At 42.2% G+C, this 25,177-nt stretch overlaps 4 protein-coding genes across 4 annotated transcripts; all 4 read right to left on the bottom strand.

Annotated features, from left to right (window-relative positions):
• Positions 1–2,088: 2,088 nt before the first annotated feature.
• LOC140005565 (uncharacterized) lies at positions 2,089–5,241 on the bottom strand. The gene is made up of 5 exons (XM_072046574.1): positions 5,023–5,241; positions 4,483–4,908; positions 4,028–4,372; positions 2,913–3,099; positions 2,089–2,795 (listed from the first exon to the last, which is right to left on the bottom strand). The coding sequence occupies exons 1-5, from the start codon at positions 5,239–5,241 to the stop codon at positions 2,089–2,091; spliced, it is 1,884 nt and encodes a 627-aa protein (XP_071902675.1).
• A 3,424-nt stretch (positions 5,242–8,665) lies between these two features.
• Positions 8,666–11,818, bottom strand: LOC140005566 (uncharacterized). The gene is made up of 5 exons (XM_072046575.1): positions 11,600–11,818; positions 11,060–11,485; positions 10,605–10,949; positions 9,490–9,676; positions 8,666–9,372 (listed from the first exon to the last, which is right to left on the bottom strand). Exons 1-5 carry the CDS (start codon positions 11,816–11,818, stop codon positions 8,666–8,668), a joined length of 1,884 nt encoding a protein of 627 aa, XP_071902676.1.
• A 3,424-nt stretch (positions 11,819–15,242) lies between these two features.
• LOC140005567 (uncharacterized) lies at positions 15,243–18,395 on the bottom strand. The gene is made up of 5 exons (XM_072046576.1): positions 18,177–18,395; positions 17,637–18,062; positions 17,182–17,526; positions 16,067–16,253; positions 15,243–15,949 (listed from the first exon to the last, which is right to left on the bottom strand). Exons 1-5 carry the CDS (start codon positions 18,393–18,395, stop codon positions 15,243–15,245), a joined length of 1,884 nt encoding a protein of 627 aa, XP_071902677.1.
• A 3,424-nt stretch (positions 18,396–21,819) lies between these two features.
• Positions 21,820–24,972, bottom strand: LOC140005568 (uncharacterized). The gene is made up of 5 exons (XM_072046577.1): positions 24,754–24,972; positions 24,214–24,639; positions 23,759–24,103; positions 22,644–22,830; positions 21,820–22,526 (listed from the first exon to the last, which is right to left on the bottom strand). Exons 1-5 carry the CDS (start codon positions 24,970–24,972, stop codon positions 21,820–21,822), a joined length of 1,884 nt encoding a protein of 627 aa, XP_071902678.1.
• Positions 24,973–25,177: the final 205 nt, after the last annotated feature.

Below are 25,177 nucleotides of genomic sequence, written 5' to 3' on the forward strand. Positions count from 1 at the left end.
AGAAAGACTCCAACCCGAAAACTGGAATTTTGAGCTGCTGTTTTTGCCGAGTTCTGGTCAGTATTATGGAGGGAAAAAGGTGCTTTTGTGGTGTTCAAATAATGCAAGAATCAGCCCTCAAATTTCAGCCAATTCGGTTTGCAACAACTAGTCCAACCAATTTAGGAAACTCAAGAATCCAAGGGTGATTTGGATAAGGTCTTTGTAGCGGTTTAGGAAACTGGTTTGGGGTGTTTTTGGGGCTATCCAGGTCATTTGAGGTTGTTGGAATTCAGTCGAGAATAGGAAGCTCAAGATATTGAAGCCAATTAAGATTTGGAAGCCAACCAAGAATTGGAAACTCAAACCAATCAAGATGTGGAAATCTGATTTCCCTTGAGCCGAATGTCTCTCGTTCCTCTTTTTTTTTGTTTCGTTTCTTTTCTTCTTTTTTTGTCTTTTGTTCAAGATTTCGGCTCTTCAAGGATCACAATTTCAGATTATACCACAAGATCAAGAAGCGGATGCAAGGTTATTCAAACTTTCAAGAAACCCTAGTTCTTGATTTTATGGTTTCAAGAACTTTCAAGTCAAGTCTTGCAGGTCCAAGAACTTCAAGAATCTTGTTCAAGAACTCAAGAACTTCCCCAAATTATATTATGGTATCCAAGGTTTACAAGAACAACAACCAAAACTCATGAAATAGGTAAAACAGAATTTCAGCAATACTCAAAACGAAATTCCAGCATCTTGACGTGAGAACAAAATAAGGTGCATGACTTTTTTTTGTTTTTTTTTACTCTAATGATTCAAACACAACACCAACAAACTCATGGATGAAACTTGGGCAGAAACAACACACGAAAATACTGGAATAATTCTGGAAAATTGCGGACAGCACACTAACAAGAAGCAAACGATTCGGACTTCACAAGAAACCCTTCCCACGATTTGACACAAAACCCTAACGACCTAGCAACAAAATTGATGGATAAAAACTGGCTCAAAACAACAAAAACAAGGGATGTAATGTGATACCTCTAACTAGCTCTGATTACAAACTGATACGAACATCGCCAACTTGTGACGAAACCCGCAAGAGACAGGCGCACAGGATCTAGAGGGACGGAGCACGTTTGGAGTTGATGATATCTTTACCCGTTAATCACGTGGCTAACGAACCTTGGTATAGTGTAGAAGACGCCACAATCTAGTGTGATTCTAGATTGATAAGTCAACTTGAAGATCCTAGGGAATTATTCTAAGAACTTCAGGAAAAGCTCACAAGAAGCCAATGAGAGAACTCTCAATTTTGTATTAAACCAAATCTGAAAAAAAATAATACAAGCAATAGTCCTATATATAATACTACTACTAGATGCTCGAAAATCCAAAAGGGACTTAGGGCTCCAAGGAAGGTCCGTGGCCCTTGCTAAGTTCGGCCAAAGGTAGTGGGCCTCCTACTCGGTCCTATGCTCAACATGAGCTTTATTGATATAGGCCATAACTACTAATGCAATACTTAAACTTTAAATAACTATATGATTAACCATGATACTCCAGAAAGGGCTGTGGCCTTCAAACAAGGTCCTCTTCATCGAGCAAGGCCTCTACCAAGGTGATTTGTCTTTCATTCTCACTTGCAAGGCCTTCTATGGGCCGAGGCCTCCCAACTTGGGCTTGGGCAGCTTGTACTAGAAGTTGGAGTGCTTCCTTCATTTTCTTGACGCGTGCTCGAGTGACAGGGCCGAGGGAAACCTTCACTTGTTCTACTTGTATGGTCTACTCGATGTTCTCCTTCGCATCATTCCTCTCCTCTTGAAAAGGATTTGCCCTCAAATCTGATTCAAATTCTGCGAGAAAGGGACTAAAGTCAGTGACATTAAATGTGGCACTTATAGCTCCATACTCACCTGGGAGGTCCAACTTGTAAGCATTGTTGTTCACACGCTCAAGAACTTGGAAGGAACCGTCGCCTCAGGGGAGTAGCTTGCTTTGTCGTTGAACTGGAAACCTCTCTTTGCGAAGGTGCAACCAATCAAAGATCATTTGACGCCTTCCTTTGTTTGCTTGCTTCGCATATTGACTCGTGCGTTGCTCAATGTTGAGTCACACTTTCTCATGTAGTGCCTTCACAAAATCTGCCCTTTTCTTTTCATCCAGATTGACACACTCAGACAACGGCGAAGGTGACAAATCCAAAGAAGTTAACGGGTTAAAACCATATACAACTTCAAAAGGTGAGAAACGTGTAGCACTATGCACAGTTCGGTTATAGGCAAACTCAACATGAGGAAGACATTCCTCCCAAGACTTAATGTTCTTTTTAATGATGGCACGCAACAATGTAGATAAAGTGCGATTAACAACTTCTGTTTGGCTATCCGTTTGCGGGTGACTTGAAGTCGAGAATAACAGTTTAGTGCCCAATTTTCCCCACAATGTCTTCCAGAAATAGCTAAGAAATTTAACATCCCTGTCAGAAACAATAGTTCTAGGCATGCCATGTAACCTAACTATCCCACGAAAGAACAAATCAGCAATGTAAGAAGCATCATCCGTTTTGTGACAAGCAATGAAATGAGCCATTTTAGGAAATCTGTCAACTACCACAAATATGCTATAATGTCCTTTCCTAGACCTAGGCAACTCAAGTACAAAATTCATAGAAATATCGATCCAAGGTGTAGTAGGCACAGGTAAAGGGGTATACAAACCGAATGGTTGAGTCTTAGACTTAGCTTTGTGGCACACAATGCATCGACCAACCACACACGTTCCACATCTCTTCTCATCTTTGGCCAATAGAAGTGTTCCTGCAAAACAACCAAAGTCTTTGCAGCACCAAAGTGTCCCATTAGACTACCTGAATGTGCTTCATGGACTAACAATAGACTGAGGGATGCATAGTTTTTCAACTCGAAACAAATAACCTTCATGCATAAAAAAGTGATCCAACCTAGATTGTAAGCATTGTGCATAGCATTCACTAAAATCTGGATCTTTTGCATATAACTCCTTGATGGTTTCAAAACCAAGTAGCTTAGTGTTGAGTAAGGTAAGTAAAGAGTACCTGCGTGACAAGGCATCAGCTACTACATTGATTTTACCTGTCTTATACTTGATCATGTATGGGAAAGTCTCAACAAAAGCAATCCATCGGCATGCCTTTTGTTCAACTTTTGTTGTGACTTCAAGTGTTTGAGTGACTCGTGATCAGTATGAATGACGAACTCCCTTGCTCTCAAATAATGTTGCCATGTTTCGAGAGCCCTAATGAGGGAGTATAGCTCCTTATCGTAGGTGGAGTAGTTCAAGGCTGCCCCACTCAGCTTCTCGCTAAAGTAGGCCTACCCTCTTGCATTAACACAGCTCCAATGCCAACACCTGAAGTATCACATTCGATTTCAAACATCTTGTCAAAACTAGGCAAAGACAGTACAGGTGTGTGCGTGAGTTTGTGTTTAAGTAATTGAAATGCCTTATCTTGGTCAGCTCCCCAATGAAAGACGACATTCTTCTTGATTACGGCAGTCAACGGAGCGGCAATGGTGCTGAAATCTCGCACAAACCTGCGGTAAAAACTAGCTAATCCATGGAAGCTCCTTACTTCGCTCACAGTCTTTGGTGTCGGCCATTCTTGGATGGCTTTCACCTTCCTTTTGCCTACCTGTATTCCCTATGCACTAATAGCATATCCTTGAAAGACCAACTGATTAGTGCAAAAAGAACACTTTTTCAAGTTAGCATACAAACTTGCTTGGCATAAGGCATTTAAAATAACACGTAAATGCTCTATGTGTTCATCAAGATTTCGACTAGAGACTAAGATATCATCAAAATAGACTACCACAAATTTATCAAGAAAAGGGCGTAGAATATGATTCATTAACCTCATGAATGTATTAGGGGCGTTAGATAAACCAAAGGGCATGACTATCCATTTATACAACCCATAAGTAGTCTTAAAAGCCGTTTTCCATTCGTCCCCGTCCTTCATTCGGATTTGGTGATACCCACTTTTAAAATCAATTTTCATGAAAATTACAGCCCCATTTAGTTCATCTAGCATGTCATCTAACCTAGGTATATGATGACGATACTTTACCGTTATCGAATTGATGGCTCTGCAATCCACACACATGCGTGAGCTTCCATCCTTCTTTGACGCCAAGATGATGGGGACGGCACAGGGACTTAGGCTTTCATGCACCCAACCTTTCTTAAGCAGTTCGTCCACTTGCCTTTGTAGTTCCTTGGTTTCCTCGGGACTCATGCGATAGGGGGCTTTATTGGGCAATGGTGAGCCCGGAATGAGGTTTATTTGGTGCTCAATGCCACGGATGGGAGGTAGTCCATCCGGGATCTCCTCAGGAAACATATCCTCAAATTCCTGCAACAATGAGATAACACGGGGTATCATGAAAATATACAGTGGTTAAATTTATATGGTAGTTATGATGGTAGTTATATGGTAGAAGCAAGCATAACTTCTTTACATACTATCATAAGCAAGTGTTGGTAAGAAAGTAAAGCTTTCTTTACATCCCTGGCTTTTGCGAGCATGCTTTGCTTCCTCTCAGTTCTCTTCTCAAGGGCCGAACCATTTAAGGCCAGTTTTCCCTCACTCTTCTCGGCTCCTTTCAATTTCCTTTGCTCCTCGTGTTCTTGTTGCAACCGGACTTGGTCCTCGTGCACTTGTTTAGGAGTGAGAGGCACAAGTGTGACTTTCCTGTTGTCGTGCATAAAGGTGTACTTATTGGTGAAACCATCGTGGCTAGTTCTTTCATCATATTGCCATGGTCTCCCCAATAGCACATGAGTAGCTTGCATTGGCACGACATCATAGAGGACTTTATCCTCGTATCGACCAATGCGGAATAGGATCTCGACTTGCTTTGTGACTCGCACATCTCCACTGTCGTTCAACTATTGGAGCCTATATGGATGTGGATGCTTGATTGTAGGAAGCGAGGCCTTCTCCACTAGTGTCATACTTGCCACGTTTGTACAACTCCTGGGATCAATTATAAGACTACACACCTTGCCTTTTATGTGACAACGTGTGTAGAAGATGTTTTCCCTTTGTTGGCCATTTTCTTCCTTTACTTGAGCAGTTAGCACCTTTTGAACCACTAAGTCGAGTTGTTCATTCGTTGGTATTTCCTCACTAGAATCGGCATCCTTCTCTCCCAACGATGGTACTCCTTTATAGCTGTCTTCTTCATCCGTCACTACTTCTCCATTTTCAAGTAAGAGCATGGTTCGTCGATTTGGACACTGAGATGCGATGTGACCAAACCCTTGGCATTTGAAGCACTTGATCTCATGGTTACGGGCTTTAGAGGCGTCAGTCACCGCCTTGGTATCCTTCCCGAAGCTCCCATAATCGGTTTCTTCTCCTTCGTAGGCGGATATGTTCTCCAATTCGAGCTAACCGGTGTACTAGTGAGTCGAGTGGCATCCCTCCTCTTGAGGCGACGCTCCACTTTGGAAGCTTTGTCCACCATGTCCGTGATTTCCACGTAGTGATGCAACTCCACTACCTCTGCAATCTTGGGTCTCAACCCAGTTAAGAACCTAGCCATTGTCGCTTCCCGGTCCTCCACTACATCGGCACGTAGCATGGCTATTTCCATCTCCTTGAAATAGTCATCTACACTTCGAGACCCTTGACTCAAGTTTCATAGTTTTTGATAAAGGTCTCGGTGATAGTGACTTGGAATGAACCGTTTCCTCATCAACCTGCGAAGTTCATGCCATGTGGTCACAGGTAGTTCTCCACATCTCCTTCGGCTAAGTCGCACTTGATCCGACCAGATAATGGCGTAATCCGTGAACTCGAGAGTGGCAAGCTTTACCTTTTGGTCCTCCCTATAGTCTTGACATTCGAAGATCAGCTCGATGCATTTCTCCCACTCCAAGTAGGCATCCGGATCGGATTTCCCTTGGAATGAGGGGATTTTGATTTTGATTTCTTTGAGTGCATCATCGTTCCTTCTTTGGTCTTGGTGAGCATATCTAGGCCGTCGGTCTTCCTCATCTCCGCCATGCATAGGACCGGATTCATCCCTATTGCTTCCTCCATGAACCGAGTTACTTCGTTGTTGATGGTTCTCAAGTTGGTCTATTCACTCATGTAGGGATTCAAGGGACATGTCCATCCTCCATTGGAACTCACTCGTCAAGGCCTCCATGTTAAGTTTATTGTCAAAAGGGTGAGAATCCATGCTAAGGTAAACCTGTAAAAAGAGTTAGCAAAGACACAAGGGTATATTGCCTTTGACGCTCCCTTACGTGTTTACACTCAACTCTCTTGTGTCACTCAAAATTACTCACTCTAATGATCTCACAAATAACCCTTATTGGCCTTTGTTTGCCTCTCTTGAAAAAATCAGAAAATTTCCTCCAAGGAGCTCCAATGTCGACGTTCAACCACGTATCAAACAATGAATGAAGCAAGGGGTCAAACTGGAACAAACTCAGGTATATGACACAATTAAGATGCTGTTTAATGACTCAAATAATGTAGGAAAGCAATCCTAAGATGATCGATACTAGACGCGACTCACAACTCAAAGCTGAAATTTGGAATCCTAGAAAGACTCCAACCCGAAAACTGGAATTTTGAGCTGCTGTTTTTGCCGAGTTCTGGTCAGTATTATGGAGGGAAAAAGGTGCTTTTGTGGTGTTCAAATAATGCAAGAATCAGCCCTCAAATTTCAGCCAATTCGGTTTGCAACAACTAGTCCAACCAATTTAGGAAACTCAAGAATCCAAGGGTGATTTGGATAAGGTCTTTGTAGCGGTTTAGGAAACTGGTTTGGGGTGTTTTTGGGGCTATCCAGGTCATTTGAGGTTGTTGGAATTCAGTCGAGAATAGGAAGCTCAAGATATTGAAGCCAATTAAGATTTGGAAGCCAACCAAGAATTGGAAACTCAAACCAATCAAGATGTGGAAATCTGATTTCCCTTGAGCCGAATGTCTCTCGTTCCTCTTTTTTTTTGTTTCGTTTCTTTTCTTCTTTTTTTGTCTTTTGTTCAAGATTTCGGCTCTTCAAGGATCACAATTTCAGATTATACCACAAGATCAAGAAGCGGATGCAAGGTTATTCAAACTTTCAAGAAACCCTAGTTCTTGATTTTATGGTTTCAAGAACTTTCAAGTCAAGTCTTGCAGGTCCAAGAACTTCAAGAATCTTGTTCAAGAACTCAAGAACTTCCCCAAATTATATTATGGTATCCAAGGTTTACAAGAACAACAACCAAAACTCATGAAATAGGTAAAACAGAATTTCAGCAATACTCAAAACGAAATTCCAGCATCTTGACGTGAGAACAAAATAAGGTGCATGACTTTTTTTTGTTTTTTTTTACTCTAATGATTCAAACACAACACCAACAAACTCATGGATGAAACTTGGGCAGAAACAACACACGAAAATACTGGAATAATTCTGGAAAATTGCGGACAGCACACTAACAAGAAGCAAACGATTCGGACTTCACAAGAAACCCTTCCCACGATTTGACACAAAACCCTAACGACCTAGCAACAAAATTGATGGATAAAAACTGGCTCAAAACAACAAAAACAAGGGATGTAATGTGATACCTCTAACTAGCTCTGATTACAAACTGATACGAACATCGCCAACTTGTGACGAAACCCGCAAGAGACAGGCGCACAGGATCTAGAGGGACGGAGCACGTTTGGAGTTGATGATATCTTTACCCGTTAATCACGTGGCTAACGAACCTTGGTATAGTGTAGAAGACGCCACAATCTAGTGTGATTCTAGATTGATAAGTCAACTTGAAGATCCTAGGGAATTATTCTAAGAACTTCAGGAAAAGCTCACAAGAAGCCAATGAGAGAACTCTCAATTTTGTATTAAACCAAATCTGAAAAAAAATAATACAAGCAATAGTCCTATATATAATACTACTACTAGATGCTCGAAAATCCAAAAGGGACTTAGGGCTCCAAGGAAGGTCCGTGGCCCTTGCTAAGTTCGGCCAAAGGTAGTGGGCCTCCTACTCGGTCCTATGCTCAACATGAGCTTTATTGATATAGGCCATAACTACTAATGCAATACTTAAACTTTAAATAACTATATGATTAACCATGATACTCCAGAAAGGGCTGTGGCCTTCAAACAAGGTCCTCTTCATCGAGCAAGGCCTCTACCAAGGTGATTTGTCTTTCATTCTCACTTGCAAGGCCTTCTATGGGCCGAGGCCTCCCAACTTGGGCTTGGGCAGCTTGTACTAGAAGTTGGAGTGCTTCCTTCATTTTCTTGACGCGTGCTCGAGTGACAGGGCCGAGGGAAACCTTCACTTGTTCTACTTGTATGGTCTACTCGATGTTCTCCTTCGCATCATTCCTCTCCTCTTGAAAAGGATTTGCCCTCAAATCTGATTCAAATTCTGCGAGAAAGGGACTAAAGTCAGTGACATTAAATGTGGCACTTATAGCTCCATACTCACCTGGGAGGTCCAACTTGTAAGCATTGTTGTTCACACGCTCAAGAACTTGGAAGGAACCGTCGCCTCAGGGGAGTAGCTTGCTTTGTCGTTGAACTGGAAACCTCTCTTTGCGAAGGTGCAACCAATCAAAGATCATTTGACGCCTTCCTTTGTTTGCTTGCTTCGCATATTGACTCGTGCGTTGCTCAATGTTGAGTCACACTTTCTCATGTAGTGCCTTCACAAAATCTGCCCTTTTCTTTTCATCCAGATTGACACACTCAGACAACGGCGAAGGTGACAAATCCAAAGAAGTTAACGGGTTAAAACCATATACAACTTCAAAAGGTGAGAAACGTGTAGCACTATGCACAGTTCGGTTATAGGCAAACTCAACATGAGGAAGACATTCCTCCCAAGACTTAATGTTCTTTTTAATGATGGCACGCAACAATGTAGATAAAGTGCGATTAACAACTTCTGTTTGGCTATCCGTTTGCGGGTGACTTGAAGTCGAGAATAACAGTTTAGTGCCCAATTTTCCCCACAATGTCTTCCAGAAATAGCTAAGAAATTTAACATCCCTGTCAGAAACAATAGTTCTAGGCATGCCATGTAACCTAACTATCCCACGAAAGAACAAATCAGCAATGTAAGAAGCATCATCCGTTTTGTGACAAGCAATGAAATGAGCCATTTTAGGAAATCTGTCAACTACCACAAATATGCTATAATGTCCTTTCCTAGACCTAGGCAACTCAAGTACAAAATTCATAGAAATATCGATCCAAGGTGTAGTAGGCACAGGTAAAGGGGTATACAAACCGAATGGTTGAGTCTTAGACTTAGCTTTGTGGCACACAATGCATCGACCAACCACACACGTTCCACATCTCTTCTCATCTTTGGCCAATAGAAGTGTTCCTGCAAAACAACCAAAGTCTTTGCAGCACCAAAGTGTCCCATTAGACTACCTGAATGTGCTTCATGGACTAACAATAGACTGAGGGATGCATAGTTTTTCAACTCGAAACAAATAACCTTCATGCATAAAAAAGTGATCCAACCTAGATTGTAAGCATTGTGCATAGCATTCACTAAAATCTGGATCTTTTGCATATAACTCCTTGATGGTTTCAAAACCAAGTAGCTTAGTGTTGAGTAAGGTAAGTAAAGAGTACCTGCGTGACAAGGCATCAGCTACTACATTGATTTTACCTGTCTTATACTTGATCATGTATGGGAAAGTCTCAACAAAAGCAATCCATCGGCATGCCTTTTGTTCAACTTTTGTTGTGACTTCAAGTGTTTGAGTGACTCGTGATCAGTATGAATGACGAACTCCCTTGCTCTCAAATAATGTTGCCATGTTTCGAGAGCCCTAATGAGGGAGTATAGCTCCTTATCGTAGGTGGAGTAGTTCAAGGCTGCCCCACTCAGCTTCTCGCTAAAGTAGGCCTACCCTCTTGCATTAACACAGCTCCAATGCCAACACCTGAAGTATCACATTCGATTTCAAACATCTTGTCAAAACTAGGCAAAGACAGTACAGGTGTGTGCGTGAGTTTGTGTTTAAGTAATTGAAATGCCTTATCTTGGTCAGCTCCCCAATGAAAGACGACATTCTTCTTGATTACGGCAGTCAACGGAGCGGCAATGGTGCTGAAATCTCGCACAAACCTGCGGTAAAAACTAGCTAATCCATGGAAGCTCCTTACTTCGCTCACAGTCTTTGGTGTCGGCCATTCTTGGATGGCTTTCACCTTCCTTTTGCCTACCTGTATTCCCTATGCACTAATAGCATATCCTTGAAAGACCAACTGATTAGTGCAAAAAGAACACTTTTTCAAGTTAGCATACAAACTTGCTTGGCATAAGGCATTTAAAATAACACGTAAATGCTCTATGTGTTCATCAAGATTTCGACTAGAGACTAAGATATCATCAAAATAGACTACCACAAATTTATCAAGAAAAGGGCGTAGAATATGATTCATTAACCTCATGAATGTATTAGGGGCGTTAGATAAACCAAAGGGCATGACTATCCATTTATACAACCCATAAGTAGTCTTAAAAGCCGTTTTCCATTCGTCCCCGTCCTTCATTCGGATTTGGTGATACCCACTTTTAAAATCAATTTTCATGAAAATTACAGCCCCATTTAGTTCATCTAGCATGTCATCTAACCTAGGTATATGATGACGATACTTTACCGTTATCGAATTGATGGCTCTGCAATCCACACACATGCGTGAGCTTCCATCCTTCTTTGACGCCAAGATGATGGGGACGGCACAGGGACTTAGGCTTTCATGCACCCAACCTTTCTTAAGCAGTTCGTCCACTTGCCTTTGTAGTTCCTTGGTTTCCTCGGGACTCATGCGATAGGGGGCTTTATTGGGCAATGGTGAGCCCGGAATGAGGTTTATTTGGTGCTCAATGCCACGGATGGGAGGTAGTCCATCCGGGATCTCCTCAGGAAACATATCCTCAAATTCCTGCAACAATGAGATAACACGGGGTATCATGAAAATATACAGTGGTTAAATTTATATGGTAGTTATGATGGTAGTTATATGGTAGAAGCAAGCATAACTTCTTTACATACTATCATAAGCAAGTGTTGGTAAGAAAGTAAAGCTTTCTTTACATCCCTGGCTTTTGCGAGCATGCTTTGCTTCCTCTCAGTTCTCTTCTCAAGGGCCGAACCATTTAAGGCCAGTTTTCCCTCACTCTTCTCGGCTCCTTTCAATTTCCTTTGCTCCTCGTGTTCTTGTTGCAACCGGACTTGGTCCTCGTGCACTTGTTTAGGAGTGAGAGGCACAAGTGTGACTTTCCTGTTGTCGTGCATAAAGGTGTACTTATTGGTGAAACCATCGTGGCTAGTTCTTTCATCATATTGCCATGGTCTCCCCAATAGCACATGAGTAGCTTGCATTGGCACGACATCATAGAGGACTTTATCCTCGTATCGACCAATGCGGAATAGGATCTCGACTTGCTTTGTGACTCGCACATCTCCACTGTCGTTCAACTATTGGAGCCTATATGGATGTGGATGCTTGATTGTAGGAAGCGAGGCCTTCTCCACTAGTGTCATACTTGCCACGTTTGTACAACTCCTGGGATCAATTATAAGACTACACACCTTGCCTTTTATGTGACAACGTGTGTAGAAGATGTTTTCCCTTTGTTGGCCATTTTCTTCCTTTACTTGAGCAGTTAGCACCTTTTGAACCACTAAGTCGAGTTGTTCATTCGTTGGTATTTCCTCACTAGAATCGGCATCCTTCTCTCCCAACGATGGTACTCCTTTATAGCTGTCTTCTTCATCCGTCACTACTTCTCCATTTTCAAGTAAGAGCATGGTTCGTCGATTTGGACACTGAGATGCGATGTGACCAAACCCTTGGCATTTGAAGCACTTGATCTCATGGTTACGGGCTTTAGAGGCGTCAGTCACCGCCTTGGTATCCTTCCCGAAGCTCCCATAATCGGTTTCTTCTCCTTCGTAGGCGGATATGTTCTCCAATTCGAGCTAACCGGTGTACTAGTGAGTCGAGTGGCATCCCTCCTCTTGAGGCGACGCTCCACTTTGGAAGCTTTGTCCACCATGTCCGTGATTTCCACGTAGTGATGCAACTCCACTACCTCTGCAATCTTGGGTCTCAACCCAGTTAAGAACCTAGCCATTGTCGCTTCCCGGTCCTCCACTACATCGGCACGTAGCATGGCTATTTCCATCTCCTTGAAATAGTCATCTACACTTCGAGACCCTTGACTCAAGTTTCATAGTTTTTGATAAAGGTCTCGGTGATAGTGACTTGGAATGAACCGTTTCCTCATCAACCTGCGAAGTTCATGCCATGTGGTCACAGGTAGTTCTCCACATCTCCTTCGGCTAAGTCGCACTTGATCCGACCAGATAATGGCGTAATCCGTGAACTCGAGAGTGGCAAGCTTTACCTTTTGGTCCTCCCTATAGTCTTGACATTCGAAGATCAGCTCGATGCATTTCTCCCACTCCAAGTAGGCATCCGGATCGGATTTCCCTTGGAATGAGGGGATTTTGATTTTGATTTCTTTGAGTGCATCATCGTTCCTTCTTTGGTCTTGGTGAGCATATCTAGGCCGTCGGTCTTCCTCATCTCCGCCATGCATAGGACCGGATTCATCCCTATTGCTTCCTCCATGAACCGAGTTACTTCGTTGTTGATGGTTCTCAAGTTGGTCTATTCACTCATGTAGGGATTCAAGGGACATGTCCATCCTCCATTGGAACTCACTCGTCAAGGCCTCCATGTTAAGTTTATTGTCAAAAGGGTGAGAATCCATGCTAAGGTAAACCTGTAAAAAGAGTTAGCAAAGACACAAGGGTATATTGCCTTTGACGCTCCCTTACGTGTTTACACTCAACTCTCTTGTGTCACTCAAAATTACTCACTCTAATGATCTCACAAATAACCCTTATTGGCCTTTGTTTGCCTCTCTTGAAAAAATCAGAAAATTTCCTCCAAGGAGCTCCAATGTCGACGTTCAACCACGTATCAAACAATGAATGAAGCAAGGGGTCAAACTGGAACAAACTCAGGTATATGACACAATTAAGATGCTGTTTAATGACTCAAATAATGTAGGAAAGCAATCCTAAGATGATCGATACTAGACGCGACTCACAACTCAAAGCTGAAATTTGGAATCCTAGAAAGACTCCAACCCGAAAACTGGAATTTTGAGCTGCTGTTTTTGCCGAGTTCTGGTCAGTATTATGGAGGGAAAAAGGTGCTTTTGTGGTGTTCAAATAATGCAAGAATCAGCCCTCAAATTTCAGCCAATTCGGTTTGCAACAACTAGTCCAACCAATTTAGGAAACTCAAGAATCCAAGGGTGATTTGGATAAGGTCTTTGTAGCGGTTTAGGAAACTGGTTTGGGGTGTTTTTGGGGCTATCCAGGTCATTTGAGGTTGTTGGAATTCAGTCGAGAATAGGAAGCTCAAGATATTGAAGCCAATTAAGATTTGGAAGCCAACCAAGAATTGGAAACTCAAACCAATCAAGATGTGGAAATCTGATTTCCCTTGAGCCGAATGTCTCTCGTTCCTCTTTTTTTTTGTTTCGTTTCTTTTCTTCTTTTTTTGTCTTTTGTTCAAGATTTCGGCTCTTCAAGGATCACAATTTCAGATTATACCACAAGATCAAGAAGCGGATGCAAGGTTATTCAAACTTTCAAGAAACCCTAGTTCTTGATTTTATGGTTTCAAGAACTTTCAAGTCAAGTCTTGCAGGTCCAAGAACTTCAAGAATCTTGTTCAAGAACTCAAGAACTTCCCCAAATTATATTATGGTATCCAAGGTTTACAAGAACAACAACCAAAACTCATGAAATAGGTAAAACAGAATTTCAGCAATACTCAAAACGAAATTCCAGCATCTTGACGTGAGAACAAAATAAGGTGCATGACTTTTTTTTGTTTTTTTTTACTCTAATGATTCAAACACAACACCAACAAACTCATGGATGAAACTTGGGCAGAAACAACACACGAAAATACTGGAATAATTCTGGAAAATTGCGGACAGCACACTAACAAGAAGCAAACGATTCGGACTTCACAAGAAACCCTTCCCACGATTTGACACAAAACCCTAACGACCTAGCAACAAAATTGATGGATAAAAACTGGCTCAAAACAACAAAAACAAGGGATGTAATGTGATACCTCTAACTAGCTCTGATTACAAACTGATACGAACATCGCCAACTTGTGACGAAACCCGCAAGAGACAGGCGCACAGGATCTAGAGGGACGGAGCACGTTTGGAGTTGATGATATCTTTACCCGTTAATCACGTGGCTAACGAACCTTGGTATAGTGTAGAAGACGCCACAATCTAGTGTGATTCTAGATTGATAAGTCAACTTGAAGATCCTAGGGAATTATTCTAAGAACTTCAGGAAAAGCTCACAAGAAGCCAATGAGAGAACTCTCAATTTTGTATTAAACCAAATCTGAAAAAAAATAATACAAGCAATAGTCCTATATATAATACTACTACTAGATGCTCGAAAATCCAAAAGGGACTTAGGGCTCCAAGGAAGGTCCGTGGCCCTTGCTAAGTTCGGCCAAAGGTAGTGGGCCTCCTACTCGGTCCTATGCTCAACATGAGCTTTATTGATATAGGCCATAACTACTAATGCAATACTTAAACTTTAAATAACTATATGATTAACCATGATACTCCAGAAAGGGCTGTGGCCTTCAAACAAGGTCCTCTTCATCGAGCAAGGCCTCTACCAAGGTGATTTGTCTTTCATTCTCACTTGCAAGGCCTTCTATGGGCCGAGGCCTCCCAACTTGGGCTTGGGCAGCTTGTACTAGAAGTTGGAGTGCTTCCTTCATTTTCTTGACGCGTGCTCGAGTGACAGGGCCGAGGGAAACCTTCACTTGTTCTACTTGTATGGTCTACTCGATGTTCTCCTTCGCATCATTCCTCTCCTCTTGAAAAGGATTTGCCCTCAAATCTGATTCAAATTCTGCGAGAAAGGGACTAAAGTCAGTGACATTAAATGTGGCACTTATAGCTCCATACTCACCTGGGAGGTCCAACTTGTAAGCATTGTTGTTCACACGCTCAAGAACTTGGAAGGAACCGTCGCCTCAGGGGAGTAGCTTGCTTTGTCGTTGAACTGGAAACCTCTCTTTGCGAAGGTGCAACCAATCAAAGATCATTTGACGCCTTCCTTTGTTTGCTTGCTTCGCATATTGACTCGTGCGTTGCTCAATGTTGAGTCACACTTTCTCATGTAGTGCCTTCACAAAATCTGCCCTTTTCTTTTCATCCAGATTGACACACTCAGACAACGGCGAAGGTGACAAATCCAAAGAAGTTAACGGGTTAAAACCATATACAACTTCAAAAGGTGAGAAACGTGTAGCACTATGCACAGTTCGGTTATAGGCAAACTCAACATGAGGAAGACATTCCTCCCAAGACTTAATGTTCTTTTTAATGATGGCACGCAACAATGTAGATAAAGTGCGATTAACAACTTCTGTTTGGCTATCCGTTTGCGGGTGACTTGAAGTCGAGAATAACAGTTTAGTGCCCAATTTTCCCCACAATGTCTTCCAGAAATAGCTAAGAAATTTAACATCCCTGTCAGAAACAATAGTTCTAGGCATGCCATGTAACCTAACTATCCCACGAAAGAACAAATCAGCAATGTAAGAAGCATCATCCGTTTTGTGACAAGCAATGAAATGAGCCATTTTAGGAAATCTGTCAACTACCACAAATATGCTATAATGTCCTTTCCTAGACCTAGGCAACTCAAGTACAAAATTCATAGAAATATCGATCCAAGGTGTAGTAGGCACAGGTAAAGGGGTATACAAACCGAATGGTTGAGTCTTAGACTTAGCTTTGTGGCACACAATGCATCGACCAACCACACACGTTCCACATCTCTTCTCATCTTTGGCCAATAGAAGTGTTCCTGCAAAACAACCAAAGTCTTTGCAGCACCAAAGTGTCCCATTAGACTACCTGAATGTGCTTCATGGACTAACAATAGACTGAGGGATGCATAGTTTTTCAACTCGAAACAAATAACCTTCATGCATAAAAAAGTGATCCAACCTAGATTGTAAGCATTGTGCATAGCATTCACTAAAATCTGGATCTTTTGCATATAACTCCTTGATGGTTTCAAAACCAAGTAGCTTAGTGTTGAGTAAGGTAAGTAAAGAGTACCTGCGTGACAAGGCATCAGCTACTACATTGATTTTACCTGTCTTATACTTGATCATGTATGGGAAAGTCTCAACAAAAGCAATCCATCGGCATGCCTTTTGTTCAACTTTTGTTGTGACTTCAAGTGTTTGAGTGACTCGTGATCAGTATGAATGACGAACTCCCTTGCTCTCAAATAATGTTGCCATGTTTCGAGAGCCCTAATGAGGGAGTATAGCTCCTTATCGTAGGTGGAGTAGTTCAAGGCTGCCCCACTCAGCTTCTCGCTAAAGTAGGCCTACCCTCTTGCATTAACACAGCTCCAATGCCAACACCTGAAGTATCACATTCGATTTCAAACATCTTGTCAAAACTAGGCAAAGACAGTACAGGTGTGTGCGTGAGTTTGTGTTTAAGTAATTGAAATGCCTTATCTTGGTCAGCTCCCCAATGAAAGACGACATTCTTCTTGATTACGGCAGTCAACGGAGCGGCAATGGTGCTGAAATCTCGCACAAACCTGCGGTAAAAACTAGCTAATCCATGGAAGCTCCTTACTTCGCTCACAGTCTTTGGTGTCGGCCATTCTTGGATGGCTTTCACCTTCCTTTTGCCTACCTGTATTCCCTATGCACTAATAGCATATCCTTGAAAGACCAACTGATTAGTGCAAAAAGAACACTTTTTCAAGTTAGCATACAAACTTGCTTGGCATAAGGCATTTAAAATAACACGTAAATGCTCTATGTGTTCATCAAGATTTCGACTAGAGACTAAGATATCATCAAAATAGACTACCACAAATTTATCAAGAAAAGGGCGTAGAATATGATTCATTAACCTCATGAATGTATTAGGGGCGTTAGATAAACCAAAGGGCATGACTATCCATTTATACAACCCATAAGTAGTCTTAAAAGCCGTTTTCCATTCGTCCCCGTCCTTCATTCGGATTTGGTGATACCCACTTTTAAAATCAATTTTCATGAAAATTACAGCCCCATTTAGTTCATCTAGCATGTCATCTAACCTAGGTATATGATGACGATACTTTACCGTTATCGAATTGATGGCTCTGCAATCCACACACATGCGTGAGCTTCCATCCTTCTTTGACGCCAAGATGATGGGGACGGCACAGGGACTTAGGCTTTCATGCACCCAACCTTTCTTAAGCAGTTCGTCCACTTGCCTTTGTAGTTCCTTGGTTTCCTCGGGACTCATGCGATAGGGGGCTTTATTGGGCAATGGTGAGCCCGGAATGAGGTTTATTTGGTGCTCAATGCCACGGATGGGAGGTAGTCCATCCGGGATCTCCTCAGGAAACATATCCTCAAATTCCTGCAACAATGAGATAACACGGGGTATCATGAAAATATACAGTGGTTAAATTTATATGGTAGTTATGATGGTAGTTATATGGTAGAAGCAAGCATAACTTCTTTACATACTATCATAAGCAAGTGTTGGTAAGAAAGTAAAGCTTTCTTTACATCCCTGGCTTTTGCGAGCATGCTTTGCTTCCTCTCAGTTCTCTTCTCAAGGGCCGAACCATTTAAGGCCAGTTTTCCCTCACTCTTCTCGGCTCCTTTCAATTTCCTTTGCTCCTCGTGTTCTTGTTGCAACCGGACTTGGTCCTCGTGCACTTGTTTAGGAGTGAGAGGCACAAGTGTGACTTTCCTGTTGTCGTGCATAAAGGTGTACTTATTGGTGAAACCATCGTGGCTAGTTCTTTCATCATATTGCCATGGTCTCCCCAATAGCACATGAGTAGCTTGCATTGGCACGACATCATAGAGGACTTTATCCTCGTATCGACCAATGCGGAATAGGATCTCGACTTGCTTTGTGACTCGCACATCTCCACTGTCGTTCAACTATTGGAGCCTATATGGATGTGGATGCTTGATTGTAGGAAGCGAGGCCTTCTCCACTAGTGTCATACTTGCCACGTTTGTACAACTCCTGGGATCAATTATAAGACTACACACCTTGCCTTTTATGTGACAACGTGTGTAGAAGATGTTTTCCCTTTGTTGGCCATTTTCTTCCTTTACTTGAGCAGTTAGCACCTTTTGAACCACTAAGTCGAGTTGTTCATTCGTTGGTATTTCCTCACTAGAATCGGCATCCTTCTCTCCCAACGATGGTACTCCTTTATAGCTGTCTTCTTCATCCGTCACTACTTCTCCATTTTCAAGTAAGAGCATGGTTCGTCGATTTGGACACTGAGATGCGATGTGACCAAACCCTTGGCATTTGAAGCACTTGATCTCATGGTTACGGGCTTTAGAGGCGTCAGTCACCGCCTTGGTATCCTTCCCGAAGCTCCCATAATCGGTTTCTTCTCCTTCGTAGGCGGATATGTTCTCCAATTCGAGCTAACCGGTGTACTAGTGAGTCGAGTGGCATCCCTCCTCTTGAGGCGACGCTCCACTTTGGAAGCTTTGTCCACCATGTCCGTGATTTCCACGTAGTGATGCAACTCCACTACCTCTGCAATCTTGGGTCTCAACCCAGTTAAGAACCTAGCCATTGTCGCTTCCCGGTCCTCCACTACATCGGCACGTAGCATGGCTATTTCCATCTCCTTGAAATAGTCATCTACACTTCGAGACCCTTGACTCAAGTTTCATAGTTTTTGATAAAGGTCTCGGTGATAGTGACTTGGAATGAACCGTTTCCTCATCAACCTGCGAAGTTCATGCCATGTGGTCACAGGTAGTTCTCCACATCTCCTTCGGCTAAGTCGCACTTGATCCGACCAGATAATGGCGTAATCCGTGAACTCGAGAGTGGCAAGCTTTACCTTTTGGTCCTCCCTATAGTCTTGACATTCGAAGATCAGCTCGATGCATTTCTCCCACTCCAAGTAGGCATCCGGATCGGATTTCCCTTGGAATGAGGGGATTTTGATTTTGATTTCTTTGAGTGCATCATCGTTCCTTCTTTGGTCTTGGTGAGCATATCTAGGCCGTCGGTCTTCCTCATCTCCGCCATGCATAGGACCGGATTCATCCCTATTGCTTCCTCCATGAACCGAGTTACTTCGTTGTTGATGGTTCTCAAGTTGGTCTATTCACTCATGTAGGGATTCAAGGGACATGTCCATCCTCCATTGGAACTCACTCGTCAAGGCCTCCATGTTAAGTTTATTGTCAAAAGGGTGAGAATCCATGCTAAGGTAAACCTGTAAAAAGAGTTAGCAAAGACACAAGGGTATATTGCCTTTGACGCTCCCTTACGTGTTTACACTCAACTCTCTTGTGTCACTCAAAATTACTCACTCTAATGATCTCACAAATAACCCTTATTGGCCTTTGTTTGCCTCTCTTGAAAAAATCAGAAAATTTCCTCCAAGGAGCTCCAATGTCGACGTTCAACCACGTATCAAACAATGAATGAAGCAAGGGGTCAAACTGGAACAAACTCAGGTATATGACACAATTAAGATGCTGTTTAATGACTCAAATAATGTAGGAAAGCAATCCTAAGATGATCGATACTAGACGCGACTCACAACTCAAAGCTGAAATTTGGAATCCTAGAAAGACTCCAACCCGAAAACTGGAATTTTGAGCTGCTGTTTTTGCCGAGTTCTGGTCAGTATTATGGAGGGAAAAAGGTGCTTTTGTGGTGTTCAAATAATGCAAGAATCAGCCCTCAAATTTCAGCCAATTCGGTTTGCAACAACTAGTCCAACCAATTTAGGAAACTCAAGAATCCAAGGGTGATTTGGATAAGGTCTTTGTAGCGGTTTAGGAAACTGGTTTGGGGTGTTTTTGGGGCTATCCAGGTCATTTGAGGTTGTTGGAATTCAGTCGAGAATAGGAAGCTCAAGATATTGAAGCCAATTAAGATTTGGAAGCCAACCAAGAATTGGAAACTCAAACCAATCAAGATGTGGAAATCTGATTTCCCTTGAGCCGAATGTCTCTCGTTCCTCTTTTTTTTTGTTTCGTTTCTTTTCTTCTTTTTTTGTCTTTTGTTCAAGATTTCGGCTCTTCAAGGATCACAATTTCAGATTATACCACAAGATCAAGAAGCGGATGCAAGGTTATTCAAACTTTCAAGAAACCCTAGTTCTTGATTTTATGGTTTCAAGAACTTTCAAGTCAAGTCTTGCAGGTCCAAGAACTTCAAGAATCTTGTTCAAGAACTCAAGAACTTCCCCAAATTATATTATGGTATCCAAGGTTTACAAGAACAACAACCAAAACTCATGAAATAGGTAAAACAGAATTTCAGCAATACTCAAAACGAAATTCCAGCATCTTGACGTGAGAACAAAATAAGGTGCATGACTTTTTTTTGTTTTTTTTTACTCTAATGATTCAAACACAACACCAACAAACTCATGGATGAAACTTGGGCAGAAACAACACACGAAAATACTGGAATAATTCTGGAAAATTGCGGACAGCACACTAACAAGAAGCAAACGATTCGGACTTCACAAGAAACCCTTCCCACGATTTGACACAAAACCCTAACGACCTAGCAACAAAATTGATGGATAAAAACTGGCTCAAAACAACAAAAACAAGGGATGTAATGTGATACCTCTAACTAGCTCTGATTACAAACTGATACGAACATCGCCAACTTGTGACGAAACCCGCAAGAGACAGGCGCACAGGATCTAGAGGGACGGAGCACGTTTGGAGTTGATGATATCTTTACCCGTTAATCACGTGGCTAACGAACCTTGGTATAGTGTAGAAGACGCCACAATCTAGTGTGATTCTAGATTGATAAGTCAACTTGAAGATCCTAGGGAATTATTCTAAGAACTTCAGGAAAAGCTCACAAGAAGCCAATGAGAGAACTCTCAATTTTGTATTAAACCAAATCTGAAAAAAAATAATACAAGCAATAGTCCTATATATAATACTACTACTAGATGCTCGAAAATCCAAAAGGGACTTAGGGCTCCAAGGAAGGTCCGTGGCCCTTGCTAAGTTCGGCCAAAGGTAGTGGGCCTCCTACTCGGTCCTATGCTCAACATGAGCTTTATTGATATAGGCCATAACTACTAATGCAATACTTAAACTTTAAATAACTATATGATTAACCATGATACTCCAGAAAGGGCTGTGGCCTTCAAACAAGGTCCTCTTCATCGAGCAAGGCCTCTACCAAGGTGATTTGTCTTTCATTCTCACTTGCAAGGCCTTCTATGGGCCGAGGCCTCCCAACTTGGGCTTGGGCAGCTTGTACTAGAAGTTGGAGTGCTTCCTTCATTTTCTTGACGCGTGCTCGAGTGACAGGGCCGAGGGAAACCTTCACTTGTTCTACTTGTATGGTCTACTCGATGTTCTCCTTCGCATCATTCCTCTCCTCTTGAAAAGGATTTGCCCTCAAATCTGATTCAAATTCTGCGAGAAAGGGACTAAAGTCAGTGACATTAAATGTGGCACTTATAGCTCCATACTCACCTGGGAGGTCCAACTTGTAAGCATTGTTGTTCACACGCTCAAGAACTTGGAAGGAACCGTCGCCTCAGGGGAGTAGCTTGCTTTGTCGTTGAACTGGAAACCTCTCTTTGCGAAGGTGCAACCAATCAAAGATCATTTGACGCCTTCCTTTGTTTGCTTGCTTCGCATATTGACTCGTGCGTTGCTCAATGTTGAGTCACACTTTCTCATGTAGTGCCTTCACAAAATCTGCCCTTTTCTTTTCATCCAGATTGACACACTCAGACAACGGCGAAGGTGACAAATCCAAAGAAGTTAACGGGTTAAAACCATATACAACTTCAAAAGGTGAGAAACGTGTAGCACTATGCACAGTTCGGTTATAGGCAAACTCAACATGAGGAAGACATTCCTCCCAAGACTTAATGTTCTTTTTAATGATGGCACGCAACAATGTAGATAAAGTGCGATTAACAACTTCTGTTTGGCTATCCGTTTGCGGGTGACTTGAAGTCGAGAATAACAGTTTAGTGCCCAATTTTCCCCACAATGTCTTCCAGAAATAGCTAAGAAATTTAACATCCCTGTCAGAAACAATAGTTCTAGGCATGCCATGTAACCTAACTATCCCACGAAAGAACAAATCAGCAATGTAAGAAGCATCATCCGTTTTGTGACAAGCAATGAAATGAGCCATTTTAGGAAATCTGTCAACTACCACAAATATGCTATAATGTCCTTTCCTAGACCTAGGCAACTCAAGTACAAAATTCATAGAAATATCGATCCAAGGTGTAGTAGGCACAGGTAAAGGGGTATACAAACCGAATGGTTGAGTCTTAGACTTAGCTTTGTGGCACACAATGCATCGACCAACCACACACGTTCCACATCTCTTCTCATCTTTGGCCAATAGAAGTGTTCCTGCAAAACAACCAAAGTCTTTGCAGCACCAAAGTGTCCCATTAGACTACCTGAATGTGCTTCATGGACTAACAATAGACTGAGGGATGCATAGTTTTTCAACTCGAAACAAATAACCTTCATGCATAAAAAAGTGATCCAACCTAGATTGTAAGCATTGTGCATAGCATTCACTAAAATCTGGATCTTTTGCATATAACTCCTTGATGGTTTCAAAACCAAGTAGCTTAGTGTTGAGTAAGGTAAGTAAAGAGTACCTGCGTGACAAGGCATCAGCTACTACATTGATTTTACCTGTCTTATACTTGATCATGTATGGGAAAGTCTCAACAAAAGCAATCCATCGGCATGCCTTTTGTTCAACTTTTGTTGTGACTTCAAGTGTTTGAGTGACTCGTGATCAGTATGAATGACGAACTCCCTTGCTCTCAAATAATGTTGCCATGTTTCGAGAGCCCTAATGAGGGAGTATAGCTCCTTATCGTAGGTGGAGTAGTTCAAGGCTGCCCCACTCAGCTTCTCGCTAAAGTAGGCCTACCCTCTTGCATTAACACAGCTCCAATGCCAACACCTGAAGTATCACATTCGATTTCAAACATCTTGTCAAAACTAGGCAAAGACAGTACAGGTGTGTGCGTGAGTTTGTGTTTAAGTAATTGAAATGCCTTATCTTGGTCAGCTCCCCAATGAAAGACGACATTCTTCTTGATTACGGCAGTCAACGGAGCGGCAATGGTGCTGAAATCTCGCACAAACCTGCGGTAAAAACTAGCTAATCCATGGAAGCTCCTTACTTCGCTCACAGTCTTTGGTGTCGGCCATTCTTGGATGGCTTTCACCTTCCTTTTACCTACCTGTATTCCCTATGCACTAATAGCATATCCTTGAAAGACCAACTGATTAGTGCAAAAAGAACACTTTTTCAAGTTAGCATACAAACTTGCTTGGCATAAGGCATTTAAAATAACACGTAAATGCTCTATGTGTTCATCAAGATTTCGACTAGAGACTAAGATATCATCAAAATAGACTACCACAAATTTATCAAGAAAAGGGCGTAGAATATGATTCATTAACCTCATGAATGTATTAGGGGCGTTAGATAAACCAAAGGGCATGACTAGCCATTTATACAACCCATAAGTAGTCTTAAAAGCCGTTTTCCATTCGTCCCCGTCCTTCATTCGGATTTGGTGATACCCACTTTTAAAATCAATTTTCATGAAAATTACAGCCCCATTTAGTTCATCTAGCATGTCATCTAACCTAGGTATATGATGACGATACTTTACCGTTATCGAATTGATGGCTCTGCAATCCACACACATGCGTGAGCTTCCATCCTTCTTTGACGCCAAGATGATGGGGACGGCACAGGGACTTAGGCTTTCATGCACCCAACCTTTCTTAAGCAGTTCGTCCACTTGCCTTTGTAGTTCCTTGGTTTCCTCGGGACTCATGCGATAGGGGGCTTTATTGGGCAATGGTGAGCCCGGAATGAGGTTTATTTGGTGCTCAATGCCACGGATGGGAGGTAGTCCATCCGGGATCTCCTCAGGAAACATATCCTCAAATTCCTGCAACAATGAGATAACACGGGGTATCATGAAAATATACAGTGGTTAAATTTATATGGTAGTTATGATGGTAGTTATATGGTAGAAGCAAGCATAACTTCTTTACATACTATCATAAGCAAGTGTTGGTAAGAAAGTAAAGCTTTCTTTACATCCCTGGCTTTTGCGAGCATGCTTTGCTTCCTCTCAGTTCTCTTCTCAAGGGCCGAACCATTTAAGGCCAGTTTTCCCTCACTCTTCTCGGCTCCTTTCAATTTCCTTTGCTCCTCGTGTTCTTGTTGCAACCGGACTTGGTCCTCGTGCACTTGTTTAGGAGTGAGAGGCACAAGTGTGACTTTCCTGTTGTCGTGCATAAAGGTGTACTTATTGGTGAAACCATCGTGGCTAGTTCTTTCATCATATTGCCATGGTCTCCCCAATAGCACATGAGTAGCTTGCATTGGCACGACATCATAGAGGACTTTATCCTCGTATCGACCAATGCGGAATAGGATCTCGACTTGCTTTGTGACTCGCACATCTCCACTGTCGTTCAACTATTGGAGCCTATATGGATGTGGATGCTTGATTGTAGGAAGCGAGGCCTTCTCCACTAGTGTCATACTTGCCACGTTTGTACAACTCCTGGGATCAATTATAAGACTACACACCTTGCCTTTTATGTGACAACGTGTGTAGAAGATGTTTTCCCTTTGTTGGCCATTTTCTTCCTTTACTTGAGCAGTTAGCACCTTTTGAACCACTAAGTCGAGTTGTTCATTCGTTGGTATTTCCTCACTAGAATCGGCATCCTTCTCTCCCAACGATGGTACTCCTTTATAGCTGTCTTCTTCATCCGTCACTACTTCTCCATTTTCAAGTAAGAGCATGGTTCGTCGATTTGGACACTGAGATGCGATGTGACCAAACCCTTGGCATTTGAAGCACTTGATCTCATGGTTATGGGCTTTAGAGGCGTCAGTCACCGCCTTGGTATCCTTCCCGAAGCTCCCATAATCGGTTTCTTCTCCTTCGTAGGCGGATATGTTCTCCAATTCGAGCTAACCGGTGTACTAGTGAGTCGAGTGGCATCCC

This window comes from Coffea arabica, chromosome 4e, assembly GCF_036785885.1.
Source record: "Coffea arabica cultivar ET-39 chromosome 4e, Coffea Arabica ET-39 HiFi, whole genome shotgun sequence".
NCBI classification, from domain to species: Eukaryota; Viridiplantae; Streptophyta; class Magnoliopsida; order Gentianales; family Rubiaceae; genus Coffea; species Coffea arabica.